The sequence below is a fragment of the Bos javanicus genome, chromosome 4 (genome assembly GCF_032452875.1).
Source record: "Bos javanicus breed banteng chromosome 4, ARS-OSU_banteng_1.0, whole genome shotgun sequence".
Classification (NCBI taxonomy): Eukaryota; Metazoa; Chordata; class Mammalia; order Artiodactyla; family Bovidae; genus Bos; species Bos javanicus.
Genome location: NC_083871.1, coordinates 64,161,612 through 64,180,167, shown reverse-complemented (window position 1 = coordinate 64,180,167; position 18,556 = coordinate 64,161,612). Strand labels below are relative to the sequence as shown.

The 18,556-nt window shown below is 35.2% G+C and overlaps 1 protein-coding gene across 3 annotated transcripts in view; it reads left to right on the top strand.

Annotated features, from left to right (window-relative positions):
* Nucleotides 1–18,556, top strand: part of BBS9 (Bardet-Biedl syndrome 9) — a 476,883-nt gene that overhangs the window by 218,241 nt on the left and 240,086 nt on the right. For all 3 annotated transcript variants that reach the window (XM_061414167.1, XM_061414166.1, XM_061414165.1), the window contains one exon: nt 6,137–6,232. In XM_061414167.1, coding sequence (XP_061270151.1) covers nt 6,137–6,232 — 96 coding nt within the window. The remainder of the gene's footprint in view (nt 1–6,136; nt 6,233–18,556) is intronic.

The following is an 18,556-nucleotide window of genomic DNA, read 5'->3' as shown; positions in this document are numbered from 1 at the left end:
TTTTGAATGCTGAGTTTTAAGTCAGCTTTTTCACTCTCTTTTCACTCTCATCAAGAGGCTATTTTCCCTCCTCACTTTCTGCCATTAGAGTGCTTTAGCTTAAGTCATCTAACTACAAGGCAGGAAGTAGAGGAGAGATGACTATGGTAATAACTTTTATCAGAAAGGCATGTTTCCATAAAGTTCATAGGAGATTTCTACTTATGGCTTAGTAGCCATAATATTGTCACATGGTCTCTTCTACAGTAAAGGGAGCTGAGAACTAATGTAGATGGGCTAAGAAAAAGGAGTTGGGAATAGATGTTAAGTTAGCTGACATTCAGTGTATGTCATGATACCAGAAATTTTACAGAAAAATTTTACTTAAATGTTATACCAAATAGCATGCTATTGTAGCAGTCTTTTATGGTACTCAAATATATGGCTATCTTTGTGAATAAATTTGTATTTTAATATCAACGTAATATTCTATTATTTCCCTGGTGGTTCAGATGGTAAAGAATCTGCCTGCAATGCAGGTGACGTGGGTTCAATCCCTGAGTTGAGAAGATCCCCTGGAGAAGGGCAGGGCAAACTACTCCAGGATTCTTGCCTGGAGAATTCCATGGACAGAGGAGCCTGGTGGGCTACAGTCTATAGGGTCACATAGAGTCAGAAACGACTGAGCATCTTTCACTTTCTGTTGTTTGGAGGTACCATGTACATAGCTTTTTTGTACTTCTCTGTTTTTCTTTGGAGGAATTTTTTGAGGATAAATGGCTGAGTTAAAGGATATGCACTTTTGAAAACTGTATTCAAATACCAAAGTTACTTCCAGAATAATTATATGAAGTCACACACTCAACATCGGGGTGTGTACTGAGTAGCAGCTGGATTTAAATCTTAAAATTTTTGACATGGGTATGTGAAAAGTGGCATCTCTTTTTAAAATTTGCATTTCTAAATTATTTGTTAGCATAGAAATTTTGTAATTTTTATTAATTACTTGTACTCTTTTAACATATAAAGTTTTTTAGGTTGTAAAATTTATTTTAAAGTTTCATTTCATTTTTTTTTTTAGTTTCAAATTTTCATGTTGTGCTTAAAATGATCTTTATTTTAAGATTATAAAATATTTGCTTATCTTTCTTCTGGTACATTTTAATACCTTCTTTAATTCACAAACAGTTTCAGTGTATTTTTTTTCTTTTATAAAAAACAACTTTATTAGAGTATAACTTATGTACATGTACACATCGGTAAGTTTTGGTGTTTACGTATACCTTTGAAACCATCCCTACAATCATGATGCTGAAAGTATCCATCACCCCAAAGAGTTTCTTTGTTCTGCTTTGTTAGCCTTTCCCCTCCACCCCCAGGCAACACTTGTTTTCTTTCTGTCACTATAGATAAGTTTGTATTTTCTAAAATTTTGTAAAATGGAAATACTCAGTATGTACTCTTTTTTGGTCTCCCTTATCAGATTATGTGATTTGTAAATATTTCCTCCCAGTCTGTGGTGTATATTTTCATTCTTTTAACAATGTCTTTGGAAGAGCAGAAATTCTTAATTTTGCTAAAGCCCAACCTATCAGTTTTTTTTCTTTTATGGATCATGATTTTAATGTTATATCTAAAAAATTTTTGCCCAACTCAAGGTTACAAATTTTTTCTCATATGTTTTTTCTACAAGTTTTCTAGTTTCATGTTTTGCATTTAGGGATATTATTTATTTTGAGTTGATATGTGTGTTGGTGTGAGATAGGGATAAAATTCCTGTTTTTGCATGTAAATATCTAATGTGCCAGTACTACTTTTGAAAAGCCTATCGTCTTGCACTGAATAGTCTTTGAAAAGTTGTTGAAAATCCTCTGACTATACATCATAAGACTATATAAATAATTGGAATGTATATATATATTTCTGCTCATTTTGTTCCATTTATCTATCTTTGTCCATCATTATTTCTATATACCAAATAGTGTCTCGGGGCTTCGTAGGTGGCGCTATGTAGGAGATGTAAGAGACGAGGCCTAGTTCAATCCCTGGGTCAGGAAGATCCCCTGGAAGAGGGCAGGGCAACCCACTCCAATATTCTTGCCTGGAGAATCTCATGGATGGAGGATCCTGGTAGGCTACAGTCCATAGGGCCACAAAAAGTTGGACACAACTGAAGCAACTTAGCACACATAAAATAGTGTCTTAATTACTATTTATAAGTCTAGAAATCAGGTAATGTAATTTATCCAACTTAATTTTTTTTCCAAAGTTGTCTTTGAAACTTTGATCAGTTACATTTTCACATGAATCTTAGAATCAGCTTATCAATTAAAAAAATGCCTTGGGATTTTGCTTAGAATTGGAATTGCCTTAATTCTTTAGATCAGTTTGGAGAGAAACAATATCTGAACAATATTGAACATGGTAAAATTTGGTCCACTTATCCTAGTTTCTTAAGATGAAAATAGAGACCTTCAGTTATTTAGGGCTTATTTGATATTTCTCACTAAGAGTTTTTGTTTTCAATGTACCTGTCTTACAAATCTTAAGCAGATTTATCCTTAAGTATTTAATATATTTTTATGCATTTGCAAATTGTATTTTATTTCAATTTCAAATTGTTCCTTCCTAGTACATAGAAATACAGTTGGTTTTTGTATATTGATCTTGTATCATGCTACACTGTTAAACCATGTATTGTTTTGTTAAACCTTTTTTTTAAAACAAAGATTCAATCAGATTTTCTCTATAGAGGATCATGTCATCTGCAAGTGAAAACACTTTTATTCTTGCTTTCCAATCTGGAGATTCAGTTTACTGTTTGCTTGCCTTTTTTTTTTTTTTTTTTTAACCTGGGCTAGAACCTCTGGGATGATTTGAATAGAAATTGTGAGAGCAAACATTTGGTCTTTAAGCATTAAATATGTTCTATTAATAGCTGTAAATATTTTGTAGTTCTCCTTTACCAGCTTAAGCCCCCTTGTGGCTCAGACGGTAAAGAGTCTGCCTGCAATGCAGGAGACCCGGGTTCGATCCCTGGGTTGGGAAGATCCCCTGGAGAAGGAAATGGCAATCCACTCCAGTAATCTTGCCTGGAAAATCCCATGGATAGAGGAGCCTGGCAGGTACAGTCCATGGGGTCGCAAAGAGTTGGACATGACTGAGCGACTTCACTTTCACTTTTTACCAGTTTGAGGAAGTTCTCTTTTATACCAGGGTTGCTGTGAGTTTCATCAGGAATAGATATTTAAGTTTTTCAATGCTTTTTTGATATCATTTGAAATATTTTATGTCATTTTTTTCTTTAGTCTGTTAATAGGTGGATTACATTGATTAATTTTTGAATAGTAGCCCAACTGTGCATTCTTGAGATAAGCCACATTTGATCATGATGTAATTTTCTTTCAATAGGCTGTTGGATTAATTTGTTAAACTTTAGTTTATAATTTTTACATTTGTATTTATAAAGGATATTGATATGTAATTTTGCTTCCTTATGAGTTATTAATGTGGAGTTAATGGAATGAATTGGGAAATATTTACCTCTCTTCAATTTTTTTTTGAAAAGTGTGCTGAATTGGTTTTATTTATTGCTTAAATATTTGGAAGAATTCACCAGGGAAGTTTTCCAGACCTAGAGTTTTGTGTATGGGAAAGCTTTTAAATTACAAATTCAGTTTCTTCAAAAGATATAGGACTGTTCATGTTACTTATTTTTTATTGAGTATACTTTGCTGGTTTCTTTCTTTCAGAAAATATGTGCATTTCATCTGAGTTGTTGAATTTATTGGCATAAGGTTGTTGATAACATTTTCTTATCCTTTTAACATTTGTAGAATCTGGAGTGAAGACAACTCACTCATTACTCATACTGGTAATTTGTGTTTTTTCTCTTTTTTTTTCTCCTGATCTGTTGACTAGAGGTGTATCGATTTTATCTCTTTCTGAAAAACCAGCTTTTGGTTTCATTTATTTCATACTTTTATTTTTTGTTTTCTGTTCTTTTTAATTTCTCTGATTTTCTTCTGCTTGCTTTGGGTTTAATTTTCTTTTTTCTAGTTCTTTAAGGTGAAAGCAGAGACCATTCTTTTTAATGTAGTTGGTTAATGCTATAAAATTTCTTCTAACTATTGCTTTAGCTGCATCCTACAATTACCAAATATTATATTTTTAATTTTCATTCTATATAAAATACTTTAAAATTTCTCCTTTTGTTTCTTTTTTTGACCCTGGGGTTATTTAGAAGTATGGTCTATAGTTTTGAAACTTTTGGGGATTTTCCATAGAACTTTTGTTATTCATTTGGAATTCAACTTCACTGTGGTAGGAGAACATACTTTGTATGACTTGAATTCTTTTAAATTCATTGAGACTTATTTAGTGCCTCCAAACTAGGACAGTTTTTGTGAATATTCTACGAGCATTTGAAAATAATGGTTTTCTGCTATTGTAGGGTGGGATCTTATGAAATGTCAGTTAAGACAAGTTTTCTGGTAGTGTTTTTAATCTTCTATATCCTTACTGATTTTCGGTTTACATGTGTCAATTATTTAGAGTAGAGTATTGAAGTCTTCAATTACAATTTGTTTATTTCTCTCTCTCTCTCTCTCTTTTTTTGCATATCTGAAATTTTTGCTTCATATATTTTAAAGTTCTCTTTTAGACACATAAAAGTTTAGGATTATAATGTTGTCTTGATTATTATGAAATAACCTCTGTCTTTGTTAATATTCTTTGCTCTAAAATCTACTTTTATTATGTGAATATAGCTATTCCAACTCTCTTTTGCCTAGGGTTACAATGGTATATATATATTCCCTCTTTCACCTTTAAGTTGTTTACATCTTTATGTTTAAAGTGGACTTCTTATAGGTAGCATATAATTGAGTCTTGGCTTTTTTTAATGCAATCCAATATTATCTGTCTTTTAATTGGGGTGTTTAGACCATTTATTTTTAATGTGATTATTGAGATCATTGGTTTTAAATGGATTAGTATTCTGTTGCATACTCAAAGAGGACTCTGCAGATTTCTGGAGTTTTTTCGCTGTAGTGCTAATCCTCTCTCTGTCTTGAGAACTTCTGCCACTTTGGCCTTTCCAGGTTTTCAACTCTTATCACCTCAACTCAGAAAGAACGCTGTGTTGCTCTTGGGCTCCCCTTCCGCGTGTTGCGGCTTGGAAATTTTCTCTAGGTGGTAAACCGGGGCAAACATAGGACTCGTTTTGTTTCTTGTTTGTCAGAGATGACTGTTGTTCATTTGCTAATTTCTAATGTCTTGAAAAATGGTTTGGTTATTTTATACCCATTTTTCAATTGTTTGTGATGGGAGGGTAAATTTGGCCCCAGTTTTCCAGGACTGATCATTTTGGCCACAGTATTTCATGAATGGTGGTATATACTTTCAGCAGTGGGTAAATAATATGTTTGTCTCTTTTTTGTGTGATTGTAATAGCTACTGATAGTCAATACCCAGATCCATTCATTCACTGGAAGTTGAAAAATGATGGCTTTCAGGCTTTCTTCAATTTTTAGCTGGTGTATTTATGTACAAAGAATGTTTCCCTTATTTACCATTGCTTATGTGGTACAGTTCAATAGGGTCATTAGGGTAAGTACTTGATTCCTTGCCTTTGTTAGTGATTTTTAAAATGCTCAGTTGATTCTCTAGAATTCTTCAGTAGTGAGCATTTGGCTTTTCTCTTTTGTTTTTAGTGTAAATATCAACACGTGCTTTTAAATATATTTGATGTGTTTTACTCCATTGCAATTATTATCTTTTTTTGATACTCAAATATTTTCATCTCTGGCCAGTGGTAGTCTCTTTAAGATGGCTCTTACGTCCTTTTCATATAGCTCTCTAGTCACTGATAGCTTTTTTCTGGTGTGACAGATATTCTAGGTTCATCTTGTGCATTTCCTGCCTCAGACCTAGAATGAACTAGTAGAAGAAAGGAAATGAAATGATTTTAGCATGTTCTTATGAGGCAGAAATTTTAACAATTGGAAGCAACTGTGGAAGTTAATATAGTCCACACACGGACTTCAGACTTCACTAGTGCCGTAAAAAGTACTCATCATCAACTAAGCTTCCTATTTTAAATATTAAGTGTTTGCCTTGTGTCTTTGTAAGGTGATGTTTTTTCTTTTCTTTGTAGGCTTTGCCAAGCAGTCAGAAGACGATCAGGTGAATGTAATGGGTTTTCGCTTCTTAGGAGGGTCCCAAGTTACGCTTCTTGCTTCCAAAACCTCTCGTAAGTAAAGCCATGATATTATTGCTTTTGAAAACTTCTATTAAGAACACTACATTACAGATCATTGCCACATCAAGGATTTCTATAAAGGTGATGTTAGATATTGAAAACTAAGAGCCATTATATTAGTCATGAAGATAGGGTCCTGTTTTATTAGAGATACATAACTTTGGTTTGGGGGATGAGGAGGGTTTGAGAGAGGAATTTAAAGAACTGAAAAATGTTTCTGAGATAGAATTGGAGTTAAATTTTTTGTGTGTACATATTCTTATAGCCTCCTTTTGGACATTGGCAAAGATGAAAGTGAATAACTTTTGTTGAGATTAATCTCAATACAATGAAAAGTGCTAATTGTATAATCAAGTTTGAATTTCAGATAAATATTTGCTTTATTGATTTGTTTGCTTCATATGAGAATAATTGTTGAAACTACTCAATGTACAACTGATTTCTGTGTATGTAGATAAGGAAGCTACTAAGTTCACTGGGTTTTATACCTTTTCTTAGAAATAAATTATTAACAGAGGAAGTTTTAAACAAATTTTAGGTACACTAAGGATATCAGGGGAAATGAATACATATATATATATGTATTCATTCATTCATATATATATAAAGTCTGGCTGAGTACACTCCAGTTTTTAAAATTTCTGCCATTTGTACAATGAATTTTCACTTTCTACTTTATGCATTTGCAGTTTTAATTTTTTTTTTTATAATTAGAAAATATAGTAAAATAGGGATATACTGTTTTTGAAAAATAAAGATGTCAACAGCAGGAACATATACACATTCTTATTTTAGAAACTATAATGATGTCTCTGTCATGGCACCTTCTGGAATGTGTAGGTTGGTGACTAGTGAAATAGACTTGGAAACAACTAAAAATTAAAGAATAAGACACACAAATCAAAGACAATTCTGAGAAGAATGAGAGAATGCTATACTTTTCATGGTCTTTTTTGTGATTGGTTATGATTGTCGTCTTCTTTACATTGGCATCAATTTGTTTTGATTAGTTTTAGTCTTCAGTTAGATAATGGAATCATTTTCTTACATTTCTTTTGATTAAACTGTTCTCTTTGGTTAAACTAAAAAAGCTGTTGCCAACATTTCTTTGGGAAATTGTACACATCTGTTTGATTCCAGTTGATGATGCTGTATGATGAATCTGCAATTGAGACTATTTTAAAAAGGCATATTCTTTGTGCAAATGGGGATATTTATATCCTAATGCATTGTATTTATTCCTTTTCAGATGAAATAACTCTTAGAACATTGTTTTTGCTTATAATTACTTTATCATTACCTAAATTTCACCAAACGTCCATGTCTATAATTGATTTATTCATGTTTTCTTAATATATGACTATGAATGCCTTGACAAAGCCACAGTGTGGGCAGACAGACTACATAATGGAATTGGACTATTTAAATAAAGAACCAAATGAACTGCAAACTGAAACCTGAAGAGTAGCCATTACAATTCTCTGATGGTTTTTTTGGCTTCAGTGATGCCCAGAATTCTACCTAGAGAAAGCCCTTGGGAGATGAAAGGCGAAAGATATGAAGAAAGTACAATTTTCTGGGGTTGAGGCAGATGTTGGTGCTCTGTACCGCTCTGTAAGAGTGTTCATCCCCAAAGAAGGAATGAAGTAATTTGTATCCAATATGTGTTTGACATTTTTCTTTTTTATGAAAGGCATGCAGTCTTTCATCTCAAAATCTGGATGGATAGAAAAACCCAACAAATGGAGAGAACTTAGTATTTTTTCTCTATCAATCAGTCAAATGCTACATGTATCATATATAGTTGTCATTAGATCTTGGATAGTATTTTATGTGCATTTTAAAACCTGCTTGATAATCAGCTGATCTTGAAGTGTATTCTGTGGTAATTTTAGTTTAATTTGGCATAGATCAGCCAGAGCAGACAAGCGCATGCAACTCATTGTCTCAGGTATGCAGCCGCATTCTCTGTGGAGCTGAATAGGTTTTTTACTTCAGAAAGTAGAGTAAAGATTCAATGTAATTAGAGTTTATTGTATGAATTCTGAAAAATAAACTGCAAAGCTTTAAAGATAAAAATATTTAGGAAGAATATAGTAGCGAAACTGAAAATGATTTCCACAGACTTAAATTGAAAATAACACTGGTAATGGATATGTACATTACCTTGAAGATAGTAATAGCTTTACACGTATGCATGAGTCCAAATTCATCAAATTGTAAATATCAAACGTGTATTTTTTATATATCAATGATACTTCTATAAAGTTGTTAAAAATAACAAATGGGTCACATTTTATGAGAAATATTTTTATAATCAGAATTATAAAATATTTCCACGTGGAAGTCAGTTATTTAGACTGATTCAGTACAGTGATATTTCAGAAGAAATATGCTGTTGTCTATAATTATATATTCCTGCCATGCCACTTTCTTAAGATCAAGATGCACACTGTTATTTATTACTTCCCACAGCAAACACTACCACCTTACTCTCTCTCTTCCTTCCTGTTCCTTTTGTCTCGATGCTTTTCTTGATCTTTCTTATGTATCTACTTTTATCTTTTTCTTTACTATATCTATTTGTACGTTGCCTTGTTCCACTTGTTTCTTAAAGTGTTTAAAATATGTTTTAAAATTACTGAAGATTGAAGAATAAGACTAACATACAATTGATATGATACTAGCAGCTTAGAAATAAAAGGAAAGCATTTTAGTTCCAATTTTTAGAATGCTCTAAAGATCAAATCGAATCAGTTGTTTAGGAGAAGCATAGCCTGATACTGAGTCCAGGATGAAATTTCTCTTCTGAATATCACAAAAATAGCTTCTTCAATAATGTCTCTATAGCTTATTTTTGTAGTTATAATTGTTATGTAATTATACTTTGAATAACAAATTTCATAGAGCTTTAAAAATAATGATAAAACTCAGCTTACTAAATGTAATTCTATATTGAGTCCAAAGCAGTGCAGTCTAAGCTGCAGCTTAGTCCAAGGTTAAATTTAGAGTATCTATTAGTAGCACTACACGTTTTTAGTAACTAGCATTTTCAGTAAGAATTGGACAATTAAACTCAGTAATTCCGAAGTAAAACATAGCTGAAAGGAGTTGTGGGGTTTTGTTTTGAAATAAGCAATATTAGAGCATGTTAGTATTCTTGCCTGGATAACTCCATGGAAAGAAGAACCTGGTGGGCTACCGTCCATGGAGTCACAAAGAGTCAGACACGACTGAGTAACTAACACTTTGACTTTTCACTTTCAGAACATGTTTAAATATCAATTGAAATGAGTTAGTGGGAGAGGCTGATGATCAGGAAGTAGAAGGGCATCACAAAGCAATGAAGTCCTTTAGAAGGAGAGAGGGGATGGGATACAGAACTTGGAGGGTGAGGAGAGTTGAAAGTTTACTGTGACAGGATGTAGGTCTAGGGAGACTTTATAGATTTGTTGATGAAAAGATAGGGGAGCTTTGCTGATCTCTAAATTTGAAAAAAAAAAAAGTGTGACATTGGTGTCTTGGAGAATAAGAAAGTAAACTTGTGAAATATAAGCAATGATGAGTTCCCATTAGAGTCTGAGATCCTGAATTTTAAAGTGAATCCAGTCATCCTTAGACAATTTTGCCCAGCAGTGATTTGTTTCTTGTTATCCAAGCAACTAAAGTCAGGGTTTGGATTTTGAAACAGAATTGCAGATAAAATATTTTTATGAGAATGGTTATAATAATGAACTACCAAATCTAAGCTGAGAGAAATAAAGAGCAGAGAAAAGTGATACATGGTACAAAATTAACAAGTTCAATAGACCACATATCTTGATTAGGTTCAAGAAGTAGTGGGAATTATAGAGCAAGTAAACCAGAAGCACAAACGCTGGTGGTTAGAGAACGAGTGAGGTGTTGATGTCAGAGTTCAGAGAGACTGCAGATTCTGATGACAGGCTCATCAAACAAGGTGTGATGTTTGGGGAGTGGGTTGTAAAGATGGAGAGACAACCAATGGAGACAAAGATTTCTAGGAAATGAAATGTCTCAGTTGTGGATATTGGAGGAGCCTGTTTGATGTTAGCACAATGAATGAGAAAAAGAAATACATATAAACATATTATTGTGAAATTTTAGAGCACTAAGGATCAGGGGCATATCTCCAAAGATTAGAAAGGAAAAAATAAAAACTCAAGGTAAATTAATCAAGAAGCCATTTAACTTTTCATCAAAATTATTAGATACTATTTTAGTTCAATTCAGTCACTTAGTCTTGTTTGACTCTTTGCGACCCCGTGGGCTGCAGCACACCAGGCTTCCCTGTCCATCACCAACTCCAAGAGCTTGCTCAAACTCATGTCCATCGAGTTGGTGATGCCATCCAACCATCTCATCCTCTCTCGTCTCCTTCTCCTCCCACCTTCAGTTTTTCTCAGCATCAGGATCTTTTCCAATAAGTCAGTTCTTTGCATCAGGTGGACAAAGTATTGGAGGTTCAGCTTCAGCATCAGTCCTTCTGATGAATATTCAAGACTGATTTCCTTTAAGATTGACTGGTTTGATCTCCTTGCAGTCCAAGGGACTCTCAAGAGTCTTCTCCAACATAGCAGTTCAAAAACATCAATTTTTCGGTGCTCAGCTTTCTTTATGGTCCAATTCTCACATCCATACATGACTACTGGAACAACCATAGCTTTGACTAGATGGACCTTTGTTAGAAAAGCAATGTGTCTGCTTTTTAATATGCTGTCTGTCTAGGTTGGTCATAGCTTTTCTTCCAAGGAACAAGTGTCTTTTAATTTCATGGCTGCTGTCACAATCTGCAGTGATTTTAGAGCCCAAGAAAATAAAGTCTCTCACTTTTTCCATTGTATCCCCATCTATTTGCCATAAAGTGCTGGGATAGGATGCCATGACCTTAGTTTTTTTGAATGTTGAGTTTCAAGCCAACTTTTTTACTCTCCTCTTTCACTTTCATCAAGAGGCTCTTTAGTTTCTCTTCACTTTCTGCCGCAAGGGTGGTGTCATCTGCGTATCTGAGGTTATTGATATTTATCCCGGCAATCTTGACTCCAGCCTTTGGCTCATCTAGCCTGTCTTTTCGCATGATATACTTTGCATGTAAGTTAAATAAGCGTCTGACAGGGTGACAATATACAGCCTTCATGTACTCCTTTCCCAATTTGAAACCTAGAGGATGATGGAAAAATTTTCCTTAAGATCTGAGAGAAATGATTTTCAACTTAGACTTCTATACCCTGTTAAACTGGTAATTAGCAATGAAAGCTGAGTAAATATATCTTCTTAGTGTCATGAGTAGCACTAAGCAATTGCAAATAGCAAATTTATGTTGCCTCAGGTAGGCCTTTGGAATATGGAAAGGATAACTAATAATGCTAAATATTTCAATATCCTGAAAGAGTGTAACATGCTAGAAAGAGTTATTGAATTGAATCAGGTCAAGTTTAAAAGTCCTTTGCTTTTCCATTTTGATTATTTTGCTTTCAGATATAATGAAAGGATTGTAGTCATGTATGTGAATAAGGGTTGAGCCTTGAAAAAGGCTTTCTTTTTGCATCTGTCAAAAGAAAGCATATATAATGTTGAACTGTGTTAAACAAAATATCTTCAGAAGAAAGAAAGTGAGAGTTTTGCTCTACTCCATCTGGCTGGACTGTGCACCTTTGCTCATTTTTCACTCAGCAGATGTCTTTATATCTAATACATCTCATGACTCTTGTGGCGCTCCTGGACTAATTGGAGAAACAAACAGGTAGTGAATTGATTATACAACACCTGATGTGCTTATAGAAGCACACTTTAGCTGCTGCTGGATTCCAAAAGAATGAGGTTCCATACGTGATTTTATTTGTGAAGGATCTTTTGGAATGAATAGGAGATTTTTAGGTGGAGGGCATTCCAGAAAGAAGAGAAATTATCTTCAGATGTTTGATAAAGTGTGGAATTTTTATTGTTGGCATTGTTCGGTTGCTTAGTCGTGTCCGACTCTTTGTGACCCCATGGGTTGCAGCACCCCAGGCTTCCCTATCCTTCACCATCTCCCGGGGCTTGCTCAAACTCATGTCTGTTGAGTCGGTGATGCCAGCTAACCATCCCGTCCTCTGTCATCCCCTTCTCCTGCCATCAATCTTTCCCAGCATCAGAGTCTTTTCCAGTGAGTTGGCTCTTTGCGTCAGGTGGCCAAAGTGTTGGAGCTTCAGCTTCAGCATCAGTGCTTCTAATGAATATTCAGGATTGATTTCCTTTAGGGTTGACTGGTTTGATCTCCTTGCAGTCCAAGGGACTCTCAAGAGTCTTTTCCAGTACTACAGTTCAAAAGCATCTGAAACTTCATGGAGTAGGTACTCTGTGATAGTCCTTTAATGAAGCCTCCAAATTTAAGGACAAGTGTTATGATAAAGCCTCCCCAGATGGCACTAGTGCTAAAGAGCCTTCCTGCCAATGCAGGAGATGCCTGAGACAAGGTTCGATCCCTGGGTCGGGAAGATTCCCTGGAGGTGGGCATGGCAACCCCCTACAGTATTCTTGCCTGGAGAATCCCATGGACAGAGAAGCCTGGAGGGCTAAAGGTCATAAGGTCACAGAGAGTCAGACATGACTGAAGCAACTTAGCACACACGCAGGTCATGAGAAAATCTAAACTCACCTGATATGCACCTCCTGCTGCTGTCATTGCTTTAATGTGTACAGTGATTCATCAGTATAATATTGTATTACTATTTATCTTAGAATTTCTTAGCAGTATTATTGAGGGACAATGGGAATATTATATAAATACACTTAGAAAATTAAATTTAGAGAAACCATGCACAGTTTGTATTAATATTGAAGAGGTTGTATATTTAGAATATTACACTAATATCTACTGATATTATTTATATTATTTCTTCCAACTTTTGATTTAAAAAGCATTCATCTGCTTTTCCATTTCACATTTTAAAATTTCCAGGATAGCATAAACTATATTGATGCTTTGTTTATGATGTGAATGCAAACATTATTTATATTGATGAACTTCAGATGTTCTGACATGAATTGAGACTGACGTTATGCATTTTTGTGCCCTGCTTAGTTAAATATATTATTTTCTCCATTTGTAGTAGGGTGAAATGGCAATTGACTGGATTCCAATCCTTTAAATTTATTTCATTTGGAAGCTGAAATAGTTATTTCCACTGAGCTGCTGTTGCAAGATGCAAAGGAAAAGAGATAAAAAAATTAATTGAATGTTCATTTTGGAAGCTATTTTAATTACCAATATTGTAAGGACGTATTTTAGAATACAACTCTTTTCTTTCATGCTATATTGTACATAGAAATTTTCATTTCTCCTTTCCATGAAATGTATACTCTGGAAAAATCTCCTGGGCAATGTTAAATATCTTGGAGTACTAGTACCAAGAAAATGCTTAATAGTCAAAATAATGCCTTATAAATCTTTGACTCTTTGATTCTTGTTGATTTTTGGTAATCTGAAAAAATTCAACTTGCAGATACCATGTTTATATTTTTAAATCCCCCAGCCTCATGGTAATTTTTAACATTTTGACACATTTTTTCCCCCTGTATATGCTGATGAATAAGAAAATAATTAAAGCCCGAATTTGAAAGTTACAGAAAATATCAGACCTATTTAAATGTTTATTATTATGAATTTTACATTTTTCTTGTTTAATGATATTCATGTATTCACAGCAGAGTACTATCTTAGTCCATTTGGGTACTATCTTAGTCCATAGACTGGGTGGCTTTTACATAACAGAATTTTATTTCTAATAGTTTTGGAGGCTAGGAAGTCCAAGATCAGGGCACTCGTAGGTTTGGTTTCTGGTGAGGACCTGCTTCCTGGTTCACAGATGTCTGGCTTTGCAGTGTGTCGTGTGGCAGAAGGGCTAAGAGTGATGCTGAGGTCTCTTTTTTTTTTTTTTTTTTTTTGAGGGATATACATTTTATTGGAAACCTTAAATATTCTTCAGACAGAACACAATGTCTTCAATCAAGGCCCTCACGTGGCCTACAGAGAAAACTGCGATTTCCGGATTGAGGTCTCTTTTTTATAACAGTGCTAATCCCATTCATGAGGACTCCTTCCCCATGACATAATCTCCTCCCCAAGGCCCCATCTCCAGATATCATCACAGTGGATATCGGGACTAAACATATGCATTTTGGGTGACACAAGTGTTCTGCTGCTGCTGCTGCTAAGTCGCTTCAGTCGTGTCCGACTCTGTGCGACCCCATAGATGGCAGCCCACCAGGCTTCCCCGTCCCTGGGATTCTCCTGGCAAGAACACTGGAGTGGGTTGCCATTGCTAGCAAATGAAATAGAGAATTTTATTTATATTTAAGTTTTCCAGTGAGCTTTAGATTTTTTAACTCGTTTTATTCTATACTTTTTGTATCAAAATTTTAATTTTTTCAACCAGTATATTTTGAATATCTAATTTTTCTTGATCTAAATTTTAAAATATAGGTACTTTTCTGGTGATTCAATGGTTAAGACTCTGCACTTCCAGTGCAAGGGGTGTGGGTTTTATCCCTGGTGGGAAACTAAGATCTTACGTGTATTGCAGCCAAAAAAATAATAATACAAAGATAAATTACACTTGTGTAAATCTTTTCCATATAACGTTATAGTTGATCTTCATACTGGCCTTGTGAGCTATGCTTTATTTTCCCCTTTGTGTGGATGAAGAAATTGATGGTTGGATGATTTATTTGTACTAGAGTCATAGATTTAAAAATTTACTACATTTTAAGTTTTGCTTAGGGATAAGAGCTGAGCAACTGGAGATTACCTTCATAATGTGATACCCTTAATTGCTTATATATGGCACCACTGTGTTGGATCATGGTTATAATGTCCTTAACTATGAGTCTATTTTTATCCCTTTTCAATTCCTTTTCTACTTGGCAGCTTTTATAATAAAAACAAAGAAACAATTACAAATTTTATCATGCCTCTCTCCAGCTTAAAATCTTTTGTGTTGATAATAATATCAAAACTTTTACTAACCCTTATAGGTCTCCCTGTATGTTCTGGCCTGGCCTGAACTTCATCTTTGGGCACTTTTCCTTACTATGACCTTCTCTCAGTTCTTGGTACATCTCTGACTTTTTCTCCCATAAAGTCTTTGAACTTGCCATTCCCTCTACCTGGGCTGTTCTTTCCATCTTAAGCTCCAAGCTTTATGCACAAAATGATTAGGAGTATGAAGTCTAGAATTAGATTAATAATTTAAATCCCTGCTCTGGTTTAGCTTTCATTTGAATGACTTTGAAAAAATTGCTGTGCCTGTTTTTTCCATCTACAGAAATGGAAGTAAAATAGTGCAATTATACTATATAAGAATCAAATGAGATAATTCCTAAAAAGCATGAAGCAATTTCCTGGTACACTGTAAGTGCTAGGTAAATTTTAGCGGCTAGTATTATTTAGCTGCTGTGTTTTATGAAATAATAAAAAGACTGTTTTACCATTAGTCTTTATCATAGCACCCTTTTTATCTGCATCATAGTCCTTTCATAACTTATAATTATTTGTTATTTATTTGCTTATTTTCTACCCTTCTCACTAGGATGAGGGCCAGGACCAGTATGTGTTGTTCCCCATTGTTTCCCCAGCACTCACTGCTTAATACCTTTTGAATTGAATGAGTAGGTGCAGAGTTACTTAGAATCTTTTTAAGACTATCAAGATAAAGATTGTCTTGCTTTATGGCTACTTTGTAAAGGGAATTGTGTTTTATTTCTTTCATTTGTCCCTTGCCTTTTGAATCTACTGTCCAAGACTTTTCTCTGTTACTTTAGAAAGTGGAAGTCTTTGCCCAGTATGGGGGATTGAGCTGTGTCTCCTAGAGAGTTCATCAGCCTCTGTTCAGATAATTCAAATCTTGATGAAAGATAAAGAGAAATGTTTAGACTTGCCTGCATTTCATTTTGTCAGATTAGGGGTTTGTTGTCTTCCAAGAGTGAGGAAGGAGCTCCAGCTGTGGGCAGCAGAAATAAGATACTTTGTCTCTCCTGGGGAAGCTTTTGGGCCCACTGCCTTTCTTGGCTTGCTCACAACATCCCCTGCTCTCCTTAATGAAACACCCATGCCCACTGTAAGCTGTGAATGGGAACTGAATCCAGCAGTTCCTAGGAGGCATCAGGATAGGTGTCAATTGGATCTGTCTTTCCCCATCATCATTTCAGCCCCAGGACAGCTGAACTTGGAGGTACTTGTTGGCATTTAGCTAAGAGTCCTCTCCACATTTCCTCCAGCTGTAAATGCTAATAAAGGTTTTACTTTTAAATATAATTTAACTAATAAAACTAACCTTTGATAGAAATGTTTAGTGCATTTCTTTTAAGATTTTTAAGTTGTGACACATTTGTATCAAAAAATTACAGTCGAATGGACACACCTCTCCTGGTGTTGGCACAGGCCACTCTGGAGGACAACTCACTCACCATCCAGTCTGTGGCTTTGCAGATGCTGCTCACAGGGAGGGTAGCCACAGTCAAGTGTGGCAGTGCCAGCGTATGCGCCCACTCCTGCTATCATATTCATCTCTGTTGCTCCAATAGTCATGACTACATTTCACCGTCTCTTCTCTCGGGCCTGCATCCCTGCAGCATGGAACTTCATCACCTACATCTGCTACGTCCAGCAAAGAGTGTGCCCCAGAATATAAAGTTTGTGTTTGTGGAGATCACAAAGCTGTAAAAGGAGATGTAACTGGCTCAGCTCAGTGTTGTCTTCTAGAAGGCCAAGGGAATTCCCCAGGCCTGGATGGGGGCTCTGGGCTGGAGCAGACACTTGACCCAAGATGGGAAGACATAGAGAAAGACAAGGTCCTGAGCTGGCCCTGAGCCAGAAGCTATCTTTCTACCTAAGAGGGACAAATGGCTGAGACCTGGAGGCAGCACTGAGCTGCCCAATATGTGTCTTAGGATGCAGGGAGGGACAGATTGGTCTGTAACTTCAGAGGCCTATCTTCTTCCTCACTGAGTTCTACAACTCCCAAGGAGACTTTTAAGAAAGCACCAATCACCAAGGAGCTCAGAGCCTTAAACACTTCCCAGGGCAGCCAAGTCTATTAATACCTATAATTATTAAACAGTTCTTATTGTGCCTTCTTCCCTTTGCTGCTGCTCCCTTGTTATTGCCTAATTCTTCTGCTATGTAATAGGCCTTCATATACTTGAAAATAGTTGTATATCCCTTGGGGAAAGCTCTGATATTTCTGTGGCAAAATCAACCTTAATGGGGTATCCCTGAGTCCCCTGAGTCAGTGATGGTGGAAACCTTGTTCATTCTTCCCCCATCACTCCATCTTTCAAGATCTATAGTGAACTTCTTGAAGGCAGAGGCTCTTGCTTTATTCATGATTTTATCTCCAGCATCTTGAACTGACTTCTACAAATGAATAGAAGAATGAATAAATATCAGTCTGGGTTTTCTGTGTTGGATGCCAAGCTTGACTTAGGTAAGACCCCAGATTTAGAGGATTCTAATACTAGCATACTTTGTCATTAGCATTCTCCCTTCTACGTGTCTACTCACACCCCTCCATAATTGTACTCTAGTTTTCTTCTAAAACATTAAACCTTCAGTGAAAATTACCAAGAAAGGTAAAGGTTGTCATATCTGACCTTGGCCCTACTGTCTTTGATGGGGAGAAATGAGAAGACATCTGATCAGCACCATGGGCAGAAGCCAACATCCAGAATAAGACTAGAGTGAAGGGAGTGTGGGGAAGGTTCATGACATGAAGGTTCATGTCATATCATGTCAAATGATATGACAGCAGAGAATAGACTGTTTGCATGTTCTGTGGCAGGAATACTCAGTTTATTTTATTCCTTATGTAATTAAAAAGAGTCGACTTGGGGAATGAGAGCAGATATGTTCTTGGATTCTGGTTGAGGATGACAAAGTTAAAAACCAATTTAAAGTTGTAATATATTTATAGTACCATGGGAAGTATAAATAACTATTTTACATGCGTGTATCATAGTACCTTAGGTTCTTTAAGCAAAAAGACTGAGTTAATTTTTATACTCCCAAGATTTATTTCTTTATGAAACATAATAGATGTTCAATAGAATAGGTGACTTTGATCTCAAAAAGTGTATGGTCTCTTTGAAGAGACCAAATATGATTATATGGAAAGTTAAATAAGAATACATGGTTGTACACAGTTAAGTAAACAGTAAACTGTAGACATTCTCTGTATAAATTCAGAGACAGGCAATATTGTGAAGTGGTTAAGACTGATAGATAATCTTTGGATTAATAGATTAATAGATTTATTCTTC